This window comes from Chanodichthys erythropterus, chromosome 19 (assembly GCF_024489055.1).
Source record: "Chanodichthys erythropterus isolate Z2021 chromosome 19, ASM2448905v1, whole genome shotgun sequence".
Classification (NCBI taxonomy): Eukaryota; Metazoa; Chordata; class Actinopteri; order Cypriniformes; family Xenocyprididae; genus Chanodichthys; species Chanodichthys erythropterus.
In genome coordinates this window covers 8,310,851-8,330,362 of record NC_090239.1, presented here as the reverse complement: position 1 = coordinate 8,330,362, position 19,512 = coordinate 8,310,851, and the positions used below count along the sequence as shown (strand labels likewise).

The following is a 19,512-nucleotide window of genomic DNA, read 5'->3' as shown; positions in this document are numbered from 1 at the left end:
GGTTGACTTAAAAGATACTTTACAAGACCTAGCAACTGAACCCAAACCTCGCTAATAGCAACCAATTTCTTTTCAATAGACCATCTGTTACTAATTTAGAAATTTTAGGGAAAATTACTATTATCAGAAGTACTTATATTTTAGTTTTAGTTGCCATACATGACTTAAATGTATCTTATTATAAATCTTTATGCAATTATGCATTTTCATCATATAGGTAACCTAAAAATAGTGACATCCCTTAAATATTTAGTTATTCAGACATAATATATATGGTTTAGTATTGTTTTACAGATTTTTTTTGTCATTTACTCTTCTAGGGCTTTTGGATAAGGTCTCGCTGTACAGCTGCAGGTGTGTGTCCAAGCACTGGCAATGCCTAACTGATGAGATCTTAACTGAGATGGAAGTAAAGAAGAGTGTTGAGAAACAGGCCATGATTCTGCAAGTAATACATCGTCAAAAATCATATATATAGTTTATTTTGTTATCTCAATGAGGTCAAATATGTCACCATGTAACCTGCAGTTCAGCTGGTAGAACATAGTGTTAGCAATGGCAAATGCATGGATTCAGTCCCTAGGGAACACACAGTCTACTGATAATTTCTATACCTTCAATGCAATATAAATTGCTTAGGATAAAACATATTAATATCGTACGTGTGTTCTTTTTGGTTAGTTTAATAAAATCTGTCTGTGTTTTTGTCACATGAAAGTAGTTCTCATAATTTTGTTCTAAATATTACAGTTCTGATCATTTGTATGCATTTCCAGGGTAACTCAACATCTAAGGTCAACCCTGTTTATGCTAAGATCTGTGAGGTTCAAGTGCCCATCAGTGAAGGGCCTAAGCACTTTCAGCATGGAGAATCTTTCCCCAAACATAAGCTGGTACAAAAAGACACTTTTTGCATATACAATTCTGTCATGAAACTCTAAATGGCACAGGCTGATAGGTCCTCGACTAAATCTACTTGATATCATATAGTTTTCTGTAGGGCACTGCTTCTTGATTCCTGCTGTATCAGCAGCCAGTGAGCTTGCTGCTTTCAAATACTTGGTCGGCATTTGCTGTAGCTGTTTGCTGCACACTTTCAGAAGCCCTCCAGCTCCACCTGTATAGATCTGCTACAGATAATACATGTATCCTATATTTTATAGCAGCAGCATGTCTTATTTGCTCACATCGGTGTGTCGTGTATTGGCAGTAGCAAATCATGTACTCATGCCAAACACTCTGAGAGTTGTCATGACGGAAATATATATATCTGCATTACAAACTTAATAAACTTATAAATTTGACGATTTACCTATGTTTTTAGACACAACAGCAGGATTTGGATTCTGTCTACAAAGGCTTTAAAACTAAGACAGTCCAAATGGAAGAACGCAACGTGTACTGTGGAGTGTATAACATCTTGGTCCTGTTGGAAAGGTAGAATTTATGTAGAAAACATGTTGGAATATACTCTATGATACATTGAATGAATATATAGATGTATTAAATATAAGAAATTATCATATATTATATCATAGTTTTAGAACTTCCTGTCATGTTCTCCATATAGAGAAGACCCCAGTAGAGTTTCGCATTATGCTGGGGGGCAGTTTGTGGCGGTCGGATCCAGGGACCGTACCATCAAGTTACTGCATGTTGCGTCACCCAAAGAGGATCCTTTAGTGATCCAGGGACATGCAGGTAGTGTAAGAGCAGTTCTGGTTTGTGAAGAGAGAGACTTGGTTATCAGCGCCAGCTATGACCTCAGTATCAGGTTAGTCAGACATTACTATTGTTGTTTAACAAACTAAAATCATAGACAGCAGTAAAGAATGTTGTGCTTTATTTCTGTACTCCTTTCAAAGGTGCTGGAACCTGAAAACCGGCATATGTACAATGATTTTTCATGGACATTTTGGCACTATAAACTGCATGGATTTGTATGGGGATAGACTGGTGTCTGGAGCCAAAGATTGTAGAGTTAGAGGTAGGCCTAATTAGATTTACGTATTTTTGTAAAGAAAAAAGTGAAAAAGTTAAATGAAATGAAGTGATATTTTGAAAACTTCTGGAAAATAGGTGCCATCTTAACATACACTTTTGTTCAAAAGTGTGGGGTCGGTAAAATTTTTTTATGTTTTTGAAAGAAGTCTCTTATGCTGTATTTATTTTATCAGAAATACAATAAACAGTAATACTGTGAACTATTCTTACAATTTAATATAATTCTATTTTAATACATTTTAAAATAAAATGTATTCCTGTGTCTTCAGTGTCACATGATCCCTCAGACATCATTGTAATATGCTTATTTGCTGCTCAAGAACCATTTCTTATTATTATCAACATTGAAAACGGTTGTGCAGCTTAAAATGTTTGTTGTGTGTTGTCCTGACCCAAATAATGCACAATTGCAACTCTGGCAGGATCAGAAAAATGTGGCATCATTAGCATATTGTCTGCTCCAGGGGTGTATAAATAAAACTAAAGACCAAAGCTAATAGCTTGTAAAAGTATTTGTCTATGTGTGTATTGATCACAGTGTGGAACCTACTGACGGGGAAGTGTGTTGAGAATCTGAAGTTTAAACACTTTAAACCAATCATGTGTGTGAAGATTAATGAAACTCTGGTGGTCAGTAGTTGTGCTGGAGGTCAGATCAGGATATGGAGCATGGAGACGGCATCACTTACAAGGGTGAGAGAGATGCTCAGTGATTATGTTCAGAACACAAGCATGTATACATGTTTACACTGCAGAACAAAATTAATCGTAATTTTCCCTTTTTCATCTAAATGTTTTGATAATATTTTAATTTTTTAGATTCTCAATATATTTCAATATGCCATTACTGTAGAAATGTTTCAAATTTCAAAAACTTATTCAGTTTTGTATTATGTTTGTACTTATGTTTAACAGTTTTGAAAAGAGTATGTAAGCAAATTGGCCTGCAAGTACAAAGAGTTTTGGTAGTGTTTGTGACTTTTGAAAAGTAGCCATTAGCAATGCTTGTCCCAAAGCAATGGTAAAGGATCCACAGTTTACCCCAAATAGACTTCTGCTGTGCTCACTGTGTGAAATTTCGAAAATGTGACCTAAATATTATGTGTTCTAGCAATCGTAAAAAAACGGTAATCTCAGAAAATCGTTGATTTAAAGAATGAATCATAATGACAGGCATTCCTGTCCTCAAATGAATTTCGGCCACATTTCTTCATGAAACAACTACTGAATACTCTCTCCTTGTTACAGCAAATCAGTGGTCACCAGGGTGCAGTGCTGTGTCTGTGCTTCGATCAGTGGCATATCCTCTCTGGGGGTTCAGATGGGGAGGTCAAAGCATGGAGCACCAACTCTAGCTTCAAAAAATGCCTGAGGACCTTCCAGCATCCAAAGTAACACAACCAACCAGTGACTGTACAGCTGGTCATTCTCATTAATAACTTTTAATAGCATGATTGTGCACTTTCATAAATGATCTGATCTCTTGCCTACTCTCTATTATAATCTTTAGAGAGGTGTTGACCATGTCTTTCCTGTTTCTGCGGATCATTACCGGCTGCATGGACGGAAAGATCCGGATCTTCAACTTCTTAAATGGAGACTGCCTGAGAGTTATAAGGACAAACATGCAGCAATGCCCTGTCCTTTCTTTACACACACACCACAACACGTGAGTTTACCCTGTGTCCAGGCAAATTACTCAATTTTATAAGCACAATTTAATGATGCTGTTCTGTCTTGTAATGTTATATTATCTGAAAAAGATTTCTGTCATGCTGTCAGTGTGGTTGTAAACACCAAAGGCAGTATTCTGATGCTCCAGTTCGCTGAGGTTCACTGGGACTACTCTGCCAGTCCTTTTTTTGAGCGGTCCCAGATCTCCCTTGAGAATGTGCCTCAGAGCGCTGAACAGATGGCTCAAGGGGGTTCACCCAGCCCAAAAAGTCGTTTCCACCGTTTCAAGAGCCTCTCAACTCCCAGTATGCAGCATGCACGAGGTACCACCTTTCAAATGCCTTATAGAATATAGTATAATTTATATACAGAATGTAATTTCTAATTTTGACTCACAGTGGATTATGAATTACATATTTAAATAAATATTTAAACAAATGCATTTTTATTAAATAGTTATGCCATGTCTTGCCAAAGAAATAGCTAATGTGGCTGACATCCAACAAGCTTAAAAAGGGAGTTTGTCATTTCGGCTGTACTAGCATCACCAACAAGAATCAATGACAAAAATAATGATGGTTTCCAAACACGTTTCCCAAACACTCCCATTTACAGTCAGTTCACTTGGCGGCCATATTGGTAACACCTTGGCTGCTCCTATGTACTAGAATGGGGAAAGACCGAAATTTCTAATACTGTTTTTCAAGATTACTTTTATATTTATTATGATACAATAACAGCAGCTACATTTGCCTTAATTATTTCATATGGATAACACTTTCTTGCATGCAACAGCGAGTGAGATTTAATACTGTTTCCAGGACAGAGGGTCAGAATGAAGGTTGAAAATAATTGTTTTTCCAGTCCACACATATATTTGTTTTTTTGTTTTTGTGCAAAAAAACTTTATTAACATTTATAAGTGAACCTCAGGGAACAAATTCAAATAATAAAAAATCAATTTCATTACCCCTTTAAGCATTATGATTTCTCTCTTTCATTTTTATGAGTGGTCCATCTCCTTCACTTACTGTTTTCTCATCTTTAAAGTGAAGAAGCAACAGATCTTTTTTCATATTGTGACACATCTGAGTGTCTGAGGAAGAAAATGTAGGGCAGTGACTTGGTTCAGTCCACAGATTGTTTACTGGATGGAGGTAAATCTGAATGAGAGCTTGCAATCGATTGTAAGAAATGGTTGGGGTTTGATTAAACATTGTGTTCATCATTTTAAAAAAAGAAAGAAAGAAAACTTACATGGATGAATCATTCACAATAAGATCAATAACATGCATTTAGAAAATACAGTAGGTATGGAAAGTATTCAGACCCCCTTAAATTTTTCACTCTTTGTTATATTGCAGCCATTTGCTAAAATCATTTAAGTTCATTTTTTTCCTCATTAATGTACACACAGCACCCCATATTGACAGAAAAACACAGAATTGTTGACATTTTTGCAGATTTATTAAAAAATAAAAACTGAAATATCACATGGTCCTAAGTATTCAGACCCTTTGCTGTGACACTCATATATTTAACTCAGGTGCTGTCCATTTCTTCTGATCATGCTTGAGATGGTTCTTCACCTTCATTTGAGTCCAGCTGTGTTTGATTATACTGATTGGACTTGATTAGGAATCCCACACACCTGTCTATATAAGACCTTACAGCTCACAGTGCATGTCAGAGCAAATGAGAATCATGAGGTCAAAGGAACTGCCTGAAGAGCTCAGAGACAGAATTGTGGCAAGGAACAGATCTGGCCAAGGTTACAAAAACATTTCTGCTGCACTTAAGGTTCCTAAGAGCACAGTGGCCTCCATAATCCTTAAATGGAAGATGTTTGGGAAGACCAGAACCCTTCCTAGAGCTGGCCGTCCGGCCAAACTGAGCTATCAGGGGAGAAGAGCCTTGGTGAGAGAGGTAAAGAAGAACCCAAAGATCTCTGTGGCTGAGCTCCAGAGATGTAGTCGGGAGATGGGAGAAAGTTGAAGAAAGTCAACCATCACTGCAGTTCTTCACAAGTCAGCGCTTTATGGCAGAGTGGCCCGATGGAAGCCTCTCCTCAGTGCAAGACAGCATCATGCTGTGGGGGTGTTTTTCAGCTGCAGGGACAGGACGACTGGTTGCAATCGAGGGAAAGATGAATGTGGCCAAGTACAGGGATATCTTTGACGAAAACCTTCTCCAGAGTGCTCAGGACCTCAGACTGGGTCGAAAGGTTACCTTCCAACAAGACAATGACCCTAAGCACACAGCTAAAATAATGAAGGAATGGCTTCACAATAACTCCGTGACTGTTCTTGAATGGCCCAGACAGAGCCCTGACTTAAACCCAATTGAGCATCTCTGGAGGACCTAAAAATGGCTGTCCACCAACGTTTACCATCCAACCTGACAGAACTGGAGAGGATCTGCAAGGAGGAATGGCAGAGGATCCCCAAATCCAGGGTGCTTCAACTAAATACTGAGCAAAGGGTCTGAATACTTAGCCTGGTAATACCAGACTCTGCTACTTCACTTTGCTTCGTAGACAGAGTCTGGAATGGCATAATAGAGAAGTGTTTTCTCTCTCGCTAGGGGGCGCTTGTCTGAAGTTTAAAATCATTGGTTACCCGTAAGCCAATCAGATACGTTTAGTTATCACGTATGTTATGTGCCTGTACAGCCGCATCGAAGCACAGACATCATGCATCGAACTCAAATCTATGATTGAACTTCCACTGTAAACCTGTTGTAAACACATGATGATGCATTTATCAAACACTCTTCTTGTTCTGGCTTCAGTTTGAAAAAGAGTTGAATGTTCTCCATAACAGAGCGAATTGCATCCCGTGTCTCGTTTCCCATTTCCACGGTCGTTTCGGTTTTCGATTTCTCTAACCTACAATGTAAAACTCGGCGCTTAGCATCTACATCACAGCTCTCAGCCCGCCCTCTGTTCGTTGATTGGCCCGGCTGTTTCCAGACCGGTGGCAAACAGAAAGCTCTGACGCTGTATCAGACTGAGTACAGAAGCGAAATGAAATTGAGCGGAAGTAGGAAGTCTGACGTAGTCAGGCTACTGAATACTTAGGACCATGTGATATTTCAGATTTTCTTTTTAATAAATCTGCAAAAATGTCAACAATTCTGTGTTTTTCTGTCAATATGGGGTGCTATGTGTACATTAATGAGGAAAAAAAATGAACTTAAATGATTTTAGCAAATGGCTGCAATATAGCAAAGAGTGAAAAACTTAATGGGGTCTGAATACTTTACGTACCCACTGTATATTGAATTTTCATTTCATGCCAGCTCTAACGTTGATGTTTTTTGTACCTATAGATACTCAGCAGGAGTCCACAAGGGTGTCAACGTGGAGTCAGCTTCAGGCTTATCATCACAGCAGGGCCTCCATTAATCTGCAGTCTGAGTGCCTCAACAGGCCCCGATCTGTTCTCTCAGCAGGCAGGCCTGTCAGTGGATTTCAAAACAGAGTCAGCCACACACCAAGCACTGACACCATCTACTTGGGTAAGAGATTAACCTAATCAAAATTATTTGATATGCGTGTTTTGTAAAACATAATAATAGAATGCTACAGTTTTAGATGAAAGTTCATGCATGAAATATGAGAATTGATTTCTTATTTAAAGATAAGAAGACTTATGACACCAAACGCTCAGTACTCAGGCAGAGTGAGAAGGCAGTCAGAGATAGAATGAGAAAACGAGGTCCTCACCACCCCATGACCCCTGACCTAATTCTACTAAGGGCCGGCAGCTGCCAGCAGAGCTGGTACAGTGATCTAGCCAGGTCCAACATGGAGCTGAATGCCAGAGTACGAGATGCCTGGGGACCTGATTCATCCAAAGAGCCATCATTTCAAACCACCACCAAAAAAACGTCTGAAATCCATGCCCCATTCACAACCCACAGAGTTGACCTCAACCCTCAGAGCTCCTTACAGTCCAGGCAGACCTGCCTGACACCTCACTCTCCTCCTAAACAATCCCAAAGATCCTTGAAAGTAATTCGGTCTGGCACAACCAAGATTGGCCCACTAAACACGACTTCCCCGGAAGATGGCAAGGCTCAACAGCGATTGTTTATGAGGCGAACTTCCATGCCCACACATTGCCATGAAGATTTTAAAATGACCAACATGTCCAGTTCATATCACCTCCTGCTAGACCCCTTCAAGGACCATGGAGCCTTTCAGCTGAGGACGGACACACAACTGGAGGCTTTCATTCAGGAGTCTACCAGACAGCAGCAGAGTCACAAACATGGCAGGGGTGACCAAAGTAAAACTGTTTGGAAGCGCAGCCATTGTCATCAGTAAAGGAAACTAGGTGTGTGCACCTGACCTATGATAAGGTACTGAAATCTAAAGGCATGACACACTTTTGTTATAGACAGACAACTGAATTCTCAGTTTGATATTTTGAATTCTATAGAAGTAACATAATATAATAGAATGATACAATATTTTAAATGTTTTTGAATTTGATAAATTGGCTTGTAGTATTTATATGTATACTTGTAGTATATTTTTATGTTATACTCTTTGACCTTACATATAATTTGATGGCTAGATGTTGCATTATATCAATGAAGTTTGAGATTATTAGTACATGTCTTTCTTTTTGTGTCTTTATTTTGTATGCTTGAACAAGTTTTGATGCTAGGGGGCAGCAAAGTACAAGCTAATCTGTCCCACAGAAATCATAAATCATAAGTGATCCTCTCAGGTTGGAACGTTATGAACATTATTTGAAATAGTTATGAATCTTTACGTTTTTAAAGGATCTTTATACATTATATTATAATCTTTATACAGTATTTTAAAGTGCCTGTTTAAGAGTGTTTGATTATTTCAGGCATTTCATCAGCAGTTCTGCATGCATATACAAATCCTCTGACTTTGACCTTATTAATGAGAGATGCTGACAAGAAGTGTAAACATATTTTGCTGAAGTTGGAGAGACATTAAATAAATTAGATTTGCCACACACTGTGAGTAAAGAGCAAATCTTTGAAAAAACTGTTTACATCTCTGTTGTTTTATATCACTTTGTCTTTAGCTGATTCTTATTTGGTGGGCTGTTTTAATTTAAATATTGAAATGAAAAATCGCGTTGATGTGGCAGGCAATGTAAAGCTGTCTATTTCAAACAAATGATGTTCATCCAATGAACATCTGTTGAGGTTTTCTAACTCTAAAAATGAGTATGTAGCATTTTAGTGCTGAGTTTTATGTGAGTTGCATCTAGTTCTTAATTTTTCTTTCGTAAAAATGCAAAATGGCAATCCAGTCAAATAATGAATAATTTCTTAAAGGGTTAGTTCACCCAAAAATGAAAATTCTGTCATTAATGACTCACCCTCATGTCGTCCCAGACCCATAAGACCTTAGTTCGTCTTTGGAACAAAAATTAAGATATTTTTGTTGAAATCTGATGACTCAGTGAGGCCTCCATTGCCAGCAAGATAATTAATACTTTCCGATGCCCAGAAAGCTACTAAAGACATATTTAAAACAGTTCATGTGACTACAGTGGTTCAACCTTAATGTTATGAAGCGACGAGAATACTTTTTGTGTGCCAAAATACCAAAGTAACAACTTTATTCAACAATATCTAGTAATGGGCAATTTCAAAACACTGCTTCGAAGCTTTACGAATCTTTTGTTTCAGATCGGTGGTTCGGAGCGAAACTGCCAAAGTCACGTGATTTAAGTAAACAAGGCTTCCTTACATCATAAGTTTATCGAAATTTCAATGGTTCTCCACTGGGGAGCGCGACTTTGGCAGTTTGAAACACAGTCCGAACCACTGATTTGAAACAAAAGCTTCGAAGCTTCATGAAGCAATGTTTTGAAGTCGCCCATCACTAGATGTTGTTGAATAAAATCGTTATTTTTAATTATAAAAGTATTCTCATCGCTTCATAACATTAAGGTTGAACCACTGTAGTCACATGAACTGTTTTATATATTTCTTTTGTATCGGAAAGTGTTAATTATCTTGCTGGCAATGGAGGCCTCACTGAGCCATCGGATTTCATAAAGAATATCTTAATTTGTGTTCCGAACTAAGGTCTTACGTGTGTGGAATGACATGAGAGTGAGTAATAATGACAGAATTTTCATTTTTGGGTGAACTATCCTTTAAAGTCAACATGAAATGAAAATTCATGCTATCCATTTTCTAAATGCATCTTATTGTGAAGACTTCTCTCTGGTGACTTCTCCAATCATTTTAGTTTGCTTAAACCCCATCTCATTCTTGGACTCATCTGCACGCTCGCATTCAGCCAATTGCCTCTATCCAATCAACAACAGATGGATAGAACCAAGTTCCCGCTCTTCATTATTTTTTCTTTTTGATAGTTTGTTTCATTTGTGTGTGTCACAATATGGAACAAAAGATCTGTTGCTACCTCCATTTCATTTCCACTTGAAGCCAAATGCCAATTTAGTTGGATATGAATAAAATCACTTCTGATTTGTCAATGAAACCCAACAGCCATGAGGTTATTATCTTGCACAATATGCGTTATTAGCAGTCATACTTCTGCTGCTTTCAGTGCTGCCTCTGTGCTGTCATCTCTGTTTAGCCACCTTTCTCCCAATGAAAATGAATGGAGATCAACTTCCATTTATCTGGAAGTTCTGTAGTGTAAGCGTTTCAAATAAATACTGCCTATAAAATGTGTTTAGTCACCACCGCAACGCAGTGTCATCTTTAGTAAGCCCTCATCAATCAAGCTCTGAACGTACTTTTTGGATACTTTTGGGCACAATACTTGCTGGTGAGTGTCTTTTTCTTTGATTCTCATATTCAAAGCAAATGTGTTAGGCTAATGTCTGACTACAAAGTGATTTGGAGCGGAAACTAGTTATATGATACTTTTCAGAGTTGGACCTTTGATGCCAATGGTTTTGTGTCCAGCAGCTGTTGGTGGCCATCCTGACCAGTTCTTTCTACTTGCCACCTGCTTTCTACCATTGCCTTCAGGGCATTACTGAAGGGTGTGGATGAGGTTCTGTTCCACGGAAGATTCGTTTGAGCATTCAACAGCTGTGCAGCAGAGGAAGCAAACGGCAAGTGAAAGCAGTGAGGGGTGGGCCGTAAGTAAGAGCAATCACCCTTCACCCCTGAAGTCTCCTCTCTCAGGAGCTCTCTTGTGCTAATTTGATTTAATCTGCAGAAAATTGGGCTTCACTGTATCCCTCTTTTCTCTCCATCCAGTGACTGTGTCTGAAATCGGGGGAGGAGAATGCACTCCTAAAAGCCTTCTCAGTGGACACCGAAATCCTGAAAACCCGGCATTGTTCCCCCAGGTAGCAGCCTTGTTGTCCGGGGTCACCGGCTCCATGGTGAGATAACAAGCATGAAATCAAAGCAAAGGTGAACAACAGACAGGCTTCATGCAGGAGTGCGCACAAGCCTCCTGTTTCTCTCCGAGACCTGGGGTGGGACGTATTGAGGCTGTTCTTCGGGGTGAGGGGGGTGGATGCACGCAGGAAAGGAGGTTCCTGGAAAAAAAGACTCTGCTTTCCATAAAACCGCTCAGATGTGAGTTGAAAGGCTGAACAATAAGGCGGAATCGGTGCATATGAATGACCAGAAGGGCTTGTGATCTCCATTTGACTGGGAGCAGAGGGATTTAGTCATGATGGTCTGTCAAATCACATTGCTGCAGATGTGCTGCATAGATGGAGGTGGCAGTTGGAAGCACATGGCAGGCTGTTGCTCAGAGGTCCTGGTGATTCATATTTTAACTTCTAAACCACAGTTTATTTGAATGGCATGCTGACATTTGACAGAACTGTCCACATGCTGGATAGACATGACAGAATGAGGCTATACAGTGCAAGGACATTAATTAGGTCTCATTTTGGAAAGAAAGAAATGAATGAGTAGTTTATGCTTACACTCTTAAAAATAAGGGTTCCAAAAGGGGGTTTTCGCAATGATTGCATAGAAGAACTGATTTTGGTTCCCTGAAGAACCTTTCAATGAACAGCTCTGAATAGAACCATTTTTTTTTAGTGTGAAGAACATTTTAATAATCAAAAGAACCTTTTTCCACTATAAATATCCTTTTGTGCAACAGAGAGGTTACATGGATCAAGGTTCTTCATGGAACCATAGATGCCAATAAATTCTTATTTTTAAGAATGTAGCTTTTAAATGAGCAAACCAAAACCCACATTAATGTGTGTGTTTGATTTCATGAAATATTACAATTTAACATAACTTTGTCCTATTTTAAAATGTATTAAATTTAAAATTCAAATAAAATGTTCATAAAATGTTCAAATTTAATATATTCCAGTCTTCAGTCTGACATGATCCTTTAGAAATCAGTCTAATGATGTTGATTTGGTGCTCAAGAAACAATGTTGAAAACAGTTATACTGCCTAATATTTTTGTGGAAACAACGGTGGCGCTTTCATGATTTTTGATAAAAAGAACATTTTTATTATGTTTTAAAAGAACAGCATTTTTTTTTTTTGAAAAAGAAATATTTGTAATACTATACAGTACTGTCACTTGATCAGTTTAATGCTTTATTAATTTCTTTTAAAAAAATCTGATCTCAGACTTTTCAACATTAGTGTATCTATATCTAGTTCTCTTATGAAACAATATAGAGGGCACAGACTGATAGGTCCTTTACAAGCAGTCATTTACTCCATGGCACAAGCTGATTCAACACTTCCTCAACATTTAAATAGTCTAGTTCATTGTTTACTGTAGGCTAGTCCTGCTGAAATCCTCCACCTCCCCCAGCTCCACCTGCCTAGATCTGCTACAGGATTTATGTACGCCTTATTTATTAGGGGTGAAACGTTACATCGATATGGATCGATGCATCAATCAAACGTCTAACGATACGATGCATCGATGCCACATTTATAATATCGATATAAGGTACCTTTATTTTGACACCCTCCACAACCTCACGTGACGTCCGCATTTCCGCCAAAGTGCGCATTTTCGTTTTCTCGCCTGCGTGTCAGATTGCGAATGCTATGGAGCAACAAAGTGGTTGTAGCAGCAAAAAGACAGATGCAGAAAACGTTGCCAGTTCCAGTTGAAATACTCGGGAAATACTACAAACTATTTTTACTATAAATTCTATTTTTATTTATTTAAAAAAAATGTAATTTAGTTTTTTTGTTTGTTGTTGTAAATGTCGTAGTTGGGATAGAGAGTGTGTAACAATAATAATAAAAAAAAGAGATTAATAAAAAAGTTCATGTTATCAATTTTGGTTGTGGTTGTGAGTTAATAAAAATATAACTCGTTGTACAAACAAGGCAAATGATATCTAAATATCGTTGAATCGATCGATATAGCCCTGAATCGAATCGAATCGTAATCGTATCGTGGAATTTTTTGAGGTATCGGCAGATATCGTATCGCTGGCTGACAGAATCGATATCATATCGTATCGTGATGAACTGTCCGCTTTACACCCCTATTATTTATGCAGCAGCAGCACATCTCACATGCTCACAGCAGTGTGTTTGTGTATCTGTTAGCAGTAGCAAGTCCATACCAAATATGTTAACATTGACATTATCAATAACATGCGACAGCTATTCCGAGAGTTGTCATAATTGAAATGCTGTCATCCAAAACAACTTGGGTATTAATTAGTTTTTTTGTTGTTTTTTTGCAACTAAGCCCATGATGTTGTTGCCAGCAACATATTGATTATGCTACAGGAACTGGTAGCTGATGGAAGCATTATCATTAGGCAAAATATTGAATAAACAAATATACAAGGGTCAGGGGAAGTGTAGTGCATGATGGGGTTTCACTTCTGCCGAAACATGTGGACTGTTCTGTGACCACACATTCTGTGTGGGCCTGCTTATATGTACTGCCAGCTACACAAAATGCCTTTTTTGTGAGCCTCTTTGGTAATAACATTTCTGCCAAGAAGATTGACATGAAGTTAAGCTTTATTTGAAAAGTTTGGAATCATTCATACTGCAGTCTAGTGTTAGTTCTCCATTCAGAAGTGCTTGTGTCATTGTGTCACATTGTCACAACAAAGGAATCACCATTATAGCGAGAAGCTAAGCGGGAGTGTGTGTAATTCACAACCAGGATATGGTGTGAAAGGAAACACAGTAGAAACAGATGGTTTGGTTTTCTTTGTCAAAACTATGTTTCTCTTTATTTCCTAATAATATTTTCTATGGAGAGAAGTCTGGAGCTAGATATCCAGTGGCTGAAGTAAATACTTCAGTCATTGACTAAATATCCTGTCAGGAGTATGATGTGTAACTCTATCTAAACCTAATGACATCACTTAAATACAAAAACAGTGGAACGTAGAAGCCACAGCTTTCCTTTTCTAAGGCTGCAAAATCTAGCGAAGTGTTTCGCTGTCTACTGCCTACATGTACAGCTGTCTTCTATAAAATAAACTTCACAAGAGCACAAAGTGCACAAGAGATTTGTCTAGACAATTGATTTCTGTTGTCAATTGATTTCTATTTCTATTGCAAAAGTGCTGCGAATGGGTTGTAGAACCCCAAAATAAATGAGCATTTTTCCAATTCCAGTTCCATTTAAATCCATTCATAGGTTTTTGATTTAAACATCTGAAATAAGGTCTGTGGTTAGCACAAGCTCAATATTTTTTTATCTTATATATCAGTAATACCCCGCTATATTTTTTATAAGCTTTTATGGGTCTTAAAGAAGGTGGTTGCTAACAAGTTTAGCCTAATTTTTGCTTTTTACTTTTAGTAAATTTATTTAGGCTTGATGAAAAATATGTTTAAGAATCAAAAGCAGTGCAGTGTTTTTAGTTCACTAATACTATTAATAACCATTTTCATTAAGTGAAATAGAGCTGAAATAAGCATTATAAATTAGCAAATATTAGTTGAAAAACTTAAAAATCTTAAACATTATAAATAAAAAAATTGTTGAAGCAATAAAATTACTAAAACGGAAATACAAATAATTAAAGCTAAATAAAAAAATCTAAAACAAAAACTAAATACTGTAAGAGTATTTAAATAATAATAAAGTAACACTGTCACAGAGCTTATTTTCTGCAATAATTAAAAAAGCAATGGAAAAAACACACTTTAAAAAATAATGTGTTGTAAATACATAATCTATATATATTTTTTTTAATTTAACGCAAGAGTTTGCATCAAATTTTTCTTTTACACCCAACCAACAAGCTAAGTTGAGTTAGAGGAACTTAATAATTTGTATGATAAACACAATTTTTTTAAGTTGATTGCTCAAAAAAATTAAGTTGTTCCAACTATGAGAGTTGTAGCCCTGGAACCAATTTGGCTAATCTTATCTATTTCAGTTCAAATCAACAGCTTTCATAGCACATGCTAGCATAACTTATTTAACATGTATATTTAATGAACAAGTAAGATATTATTTGTCACTAGCATTAGCGCAGTCATTGCTTAAAAAGTCAATGTAGTGTTTAACTTCATGTATCCACTCTTCAGCACAGTGGTAAACTTCAACATTACAGAAACTCTTTTAAATGTCAAACATAACAGCATTAAACACTCTTTCCCTTCACTAAAAACAAATAAATTAATATTAATTTTAGCATGTATTCTCCTTATCCGGTCCTATGATAGCATGCTGGGAACTAGAAATCCACTGCCTAAGTTCGAAGTTATCATTACAACTGTAATTTATTAATACAAAATACAATTAATACAAATATAATTTATTATAACCTAATTTTTTTAAAAAGCCAATTAACGCAGAAATTTACAGATGATATTAAGCTGATGTAATGATCAACATTATTACATCAACAGAACTCTACAAAATAATATTTGCAACTTAAAAGGTTTAATTAACACAATAAATTAGAATTTTTAACTTGCAACCATGGATTCATTTAAATTGTAGGGACTGGTCCCCTGAATTACTTTTTAGCGTGCAGGGTGAGGCTAACTTCTGAGTTGGCCTTCAAAAATACTCTTGAATGCATTTTTTTCATTGCAGTGCATTATAAGATTGTCTTTCGAAAAGGATATGCAGTGCAAGAATTTGGCCAAAAAGGTATCTTAAAAGCAGCATAGTTATATACATAGTCCCTATGATGCCTCAAATGCCGCATACACGAGCAGCTCAATAATACCTGAAGATCTGTGGATTATCTGAAGCAACCTAACTAGGAACTCTCGCTAAGGTCACATTTCTAGAAGAAGAAGGTGGAAGCTGGATCAATTAGCCTTGCTGATAAGGACTGAAAACGTAAGCTGAACTTGGGTGGGCAATTCCAGATCTGTACTATTGAACTAATTACCTCCAAACTCATTCATATAGTTAACCTGATTGCATTGATTGGTTTTATCAATGGCAGACATTGTGTGGTTTTGGTAACTTTAACTTGTTCAAAGAGCCCTTGATTAGGTCACTCTGGTGGAAAGAAAAGTATGGATCAAAGAATGGAGTGCTGATTCATTTCTCGACAGATTGTTATTTTCAAGTGTCAGTCTTTGTTTTCGGTGATGCCTCCCTGAAGGGCTCTGGTTACCAACTTATGACAGAACTGAGAGTACGAAGCAAGGAATCAGCTGTAGGTGGCGCTCTTGATCCACACATTCCTAATGAAAATGTCTCTTTGCTGCTGCCGCTTAGAAATGATTTACCAGTCTCATGCAACAGCGTGTCATTATTTCCACATAAATACAGCATTTTACTTTGTCAGCTCCCTGTCACTTTAGTACCTCTACCATACAGCCTGACATTTATTCTACCATCTGAATACAGATTTCCTCTTAAACAGGGACTTGGCAGACAATTGTCTTTTGAGCTGTTTATTATTATTTTTATCATTATTATTATCATGTGTTTAAGTTTGTGATTCTTTGGCTGTTTTGGTGATTGTTTGGGTTAGTTGCATATTTATTTCATAAAAGAAATCTTAAGAAATGATCAGTTTTAGGCAATAGATTTCATGGCAGCTGCAGATATTAAGACAACATTGTAGCAACCCATGTGTTTAAGACAAACACCCTATTCAAGAAGATAATATTATTGGTCTTATTCTCAAAGGAGGCTTTGGTGTTTTAAAAGGCTCTCAGCTCTGGCGGACCATAGTGACCCAGACGTGTAGAGCCGAAAGTGATGATTGTTATAATTTGCCTGTTTTCAAAGGCATAAATACGGAGACACGAAAGTCAAAGGTGAACTGCATAAAACTTCCCGATCAGAGGGGGGCAATGGAGGGAGGCAGCCTCAAACAAGTAGCCAATTCACACAGGAAAGATTTCCATAAGCAAGCTTTACTATTTTTTTCGACTTTTAACGCAGAGCCGAAATGAATGGCAGTCTAATTTGAGCAGGCTCCGTCTGTCAGTCTAAGCTACAGGTTAGTTGATGAGTGTTCTGGAATTTGTGTATTCAGGACATTTCCATTTATTTACCAAATGTTTAGTCAAATAGTGCTGCAGTTTTATGTACTACTTTCATGAATTTAGGTAAAGCTGACAACTAAAAGCCTGTTCACAGCAACTCGGAGGAAAAATGTATTGCTCATAGCTCACGATTGGTTTGTGTGTTTATGCGATTTTGTGCTGTTCATTTAATTTATTTGTTATTGTTTATTGTTGTGTGGAGTTGATTTTGAGTGATCATGTGGTCTATGTTCAGCAATGAGTTCTTAAATATATTTAATTTTACTATCAACGTTGACACAGATGTTTCTCTGCATTCCTGTAGGAAAAATAGAAACAGATACAGTACAAACGGGACAATCGTTTTCATACATTTTGGAAGAATTTGATGAGATCTTATTGAAATCTGATTTTGATTACAGACGCTGGTATCTTGGCAGATGCGAGCACAGTTTCAGACATTGAGATCTGCCCGAAACTATAGAGGAGACGTGTACAAGATTTCAGATTTAAGCAAAAGTTTCTATTTGCACTGTAAACCCTATAACGCTCAAAATAATTAATTGGTTTGAATCGGGACAAAGTTAAATTAAACAAATTAGTTCAGTCATATACACTTTTATGAGTTTTTAGCACTTTCGTTCACAGAACTGATATGTTTTAAGTAAACTGAACTGTTTCATTGTTTTGAGTTTTTTTTTTATGTATTTATTTTAATTTTGATGAACTTAAGTTTAATTGAAACTGGGCTGGGATTTCTATTTCCCAGCATGCTTTGCCCATGGCACTCGAAGAGGAGCGTAAATGCTAAAATTAAGTGTTATATAATGTTTTTTGTGCAAGATTAATGTTAATTGTGAGATTTAGTAGCGATTAATGTTTTGTTATGCTAATTCAGAAGAGTTGTTAATGTGGTGATAAGCGGTGCATGCGGCTGGTTTGAGAGCAAGTATATTAAATGCTTTATATTGCTGTACTCATTCAGCAAGTGCTATATCATGCTATTGTTAACATGTTAGCAATAGTTAGCTTTTATGTTTACACTAACAAAAATGTTCACATTGAGGTTACATGAAAATTTTAAGTTTAATGTATGGATTAGTGTACTCAAACATTTCAAGTTAAGAACAGTTAAAATGTATGAGTACAAAATAAAAATCTGTTAGTCCTGCTTACTTAAACTTTGAATTTCTTAACTTAAAAAATTTGAGGGAACTGATTGCCTCATTTTTTTTGAGTTTTGCCAACTTATTCAGGTTTACACTTAAAATTTAAATTTTTAAAAGAGCTTTTTTATTTCTGAAGTTAAACATTTTAAAACATATTAATATATTACAATGTTAATGTTTTTACTGTATTTATCAAATAAATGCAGACTTCATGAGCATGACTTCTTTCAAAAACATAAAAAATTCTCCCCAAATTTTTAAGCAGTGTGTCTCATTGCTGTGTAGGAGAAACAATTGCAGCATTAAAGAAAACTTGTCTTTCACCCTATAGGACTTACTGTACGAACAGTCAATAATTAGCTCATAGTTACATATTATGTGTTTTGAATGAAGCAAGTATTCAAGTAAGTATTATGTGTGTTTGAATGAAGCAAGTATTAGCACCTTAAGAACGAGAGGTTGCCCTGACTTCTTTCTGCCCCGTTACTCTCTCAGGGCTGTTTTTGTAAGTTGTGGTAATCAGTGGGATTAGTCCGCTAATACAGACAAAGCGGTCACTGAGCAGAACAGTTAATGAAGAGTGCTATTAGAGATGTCCTAAGGGCCGACTCCAGAACTTCATCCTGCTTTTACAAGCAATTAGCCATTACTGCATGCTTGCCAGAGATGTTACTCTTCCTTGGTCCTTAAAGGCATAGGAAACAGAACAACATGTGAGATGTAATTTAGAAAGATGCACAAAGTTGTTTAGAAAGACACACAAATATGTGACATGCACACACATGCAACATATTGAAGTATGAACATTTTAGCTACTTTTAATGATTGTTATCAGGAGAGCAAGTTACATTGCCTCACTTTTGTCTCAGGGGCTATCAGATTTAACTTCAAGCTGTGAGTTTAAACTGGATTTAACCTGGTACAAGAGGGAGTGCAGGCTGTAAGATTTGGCTTGAGTTCAGTAGAGCTATAGTCAATACTAAAATATATTAAGTGATAAAATCTGCAACTTAACCCCATTAAAATGCAATCAGCTTCAAGAACATACTTAAAATGGATACATATTCCATTATAGTTTCATATAAACATTGAGTGAAACTTCAACACACTGTAATGGCGATATCAATTACGTTTCTTTCCATTACTCAAATATGTTTCATGGTTCAGAAGATCAATTATGTTGAGGTTATTAATGTTCTGGCTGAATCTAGGAAGTCATTGATGAGTGATTTCATCGTTTAATCTAAATGTC

General features: G+C 36.8%; 1 protein-coding gene across 1 annotated transcript in view; it reads left to right on the top strand.

The window, feature by feature from the left end:
- Positions 1–19,512, top strand: part of fbxw10 (F-box and WD repeat domain containing 10) — a 43,023-nt gene that overhangs the window by 4,002 nt on the left and 19,509 nt on the right. Inside the window, exons 4-15 of the mRNA XM_067370287.1 lie at positions 321–448; positions 777–893; positions 1,325–1,437; positions 1,571–1,774; positions 1,866–1,987; positions 2,543–2,697; positions 3,253–3,395; positions 3,515–3,673; positions 3,787–4,001; positions 7,009–7,197; positions 7,320–7,970; positions 10,921–11,048. Coding sequence (XP_067226388.1) covers positions 321–448; positions 777–893; positions 1,325–1,437; positions 1,571–1,774; positions 1,866–1,987; positions 2,543–2,697; positions 3,253–3,395; positions 3,515–3,673; positions 3,787–4,001; positions 7,009–7,197; positions 7,320–7,970; positions 10,921–11,048 — 2,324 coding nt within the window. The remainder of the gene's footprint in view (positions 1–320; positions 449–776; positions 894–1,324; positions 1,438–1,570; positions 1,775–1,865; positions 1,988–2,542; positions 2,698–3,252; positions 3,396–3,514; positions 3,674–3,786; positions 4,002–7,008; positions 7,198–7,319; positions 7,971–10,920; positions 11,049–19,512) is intronic.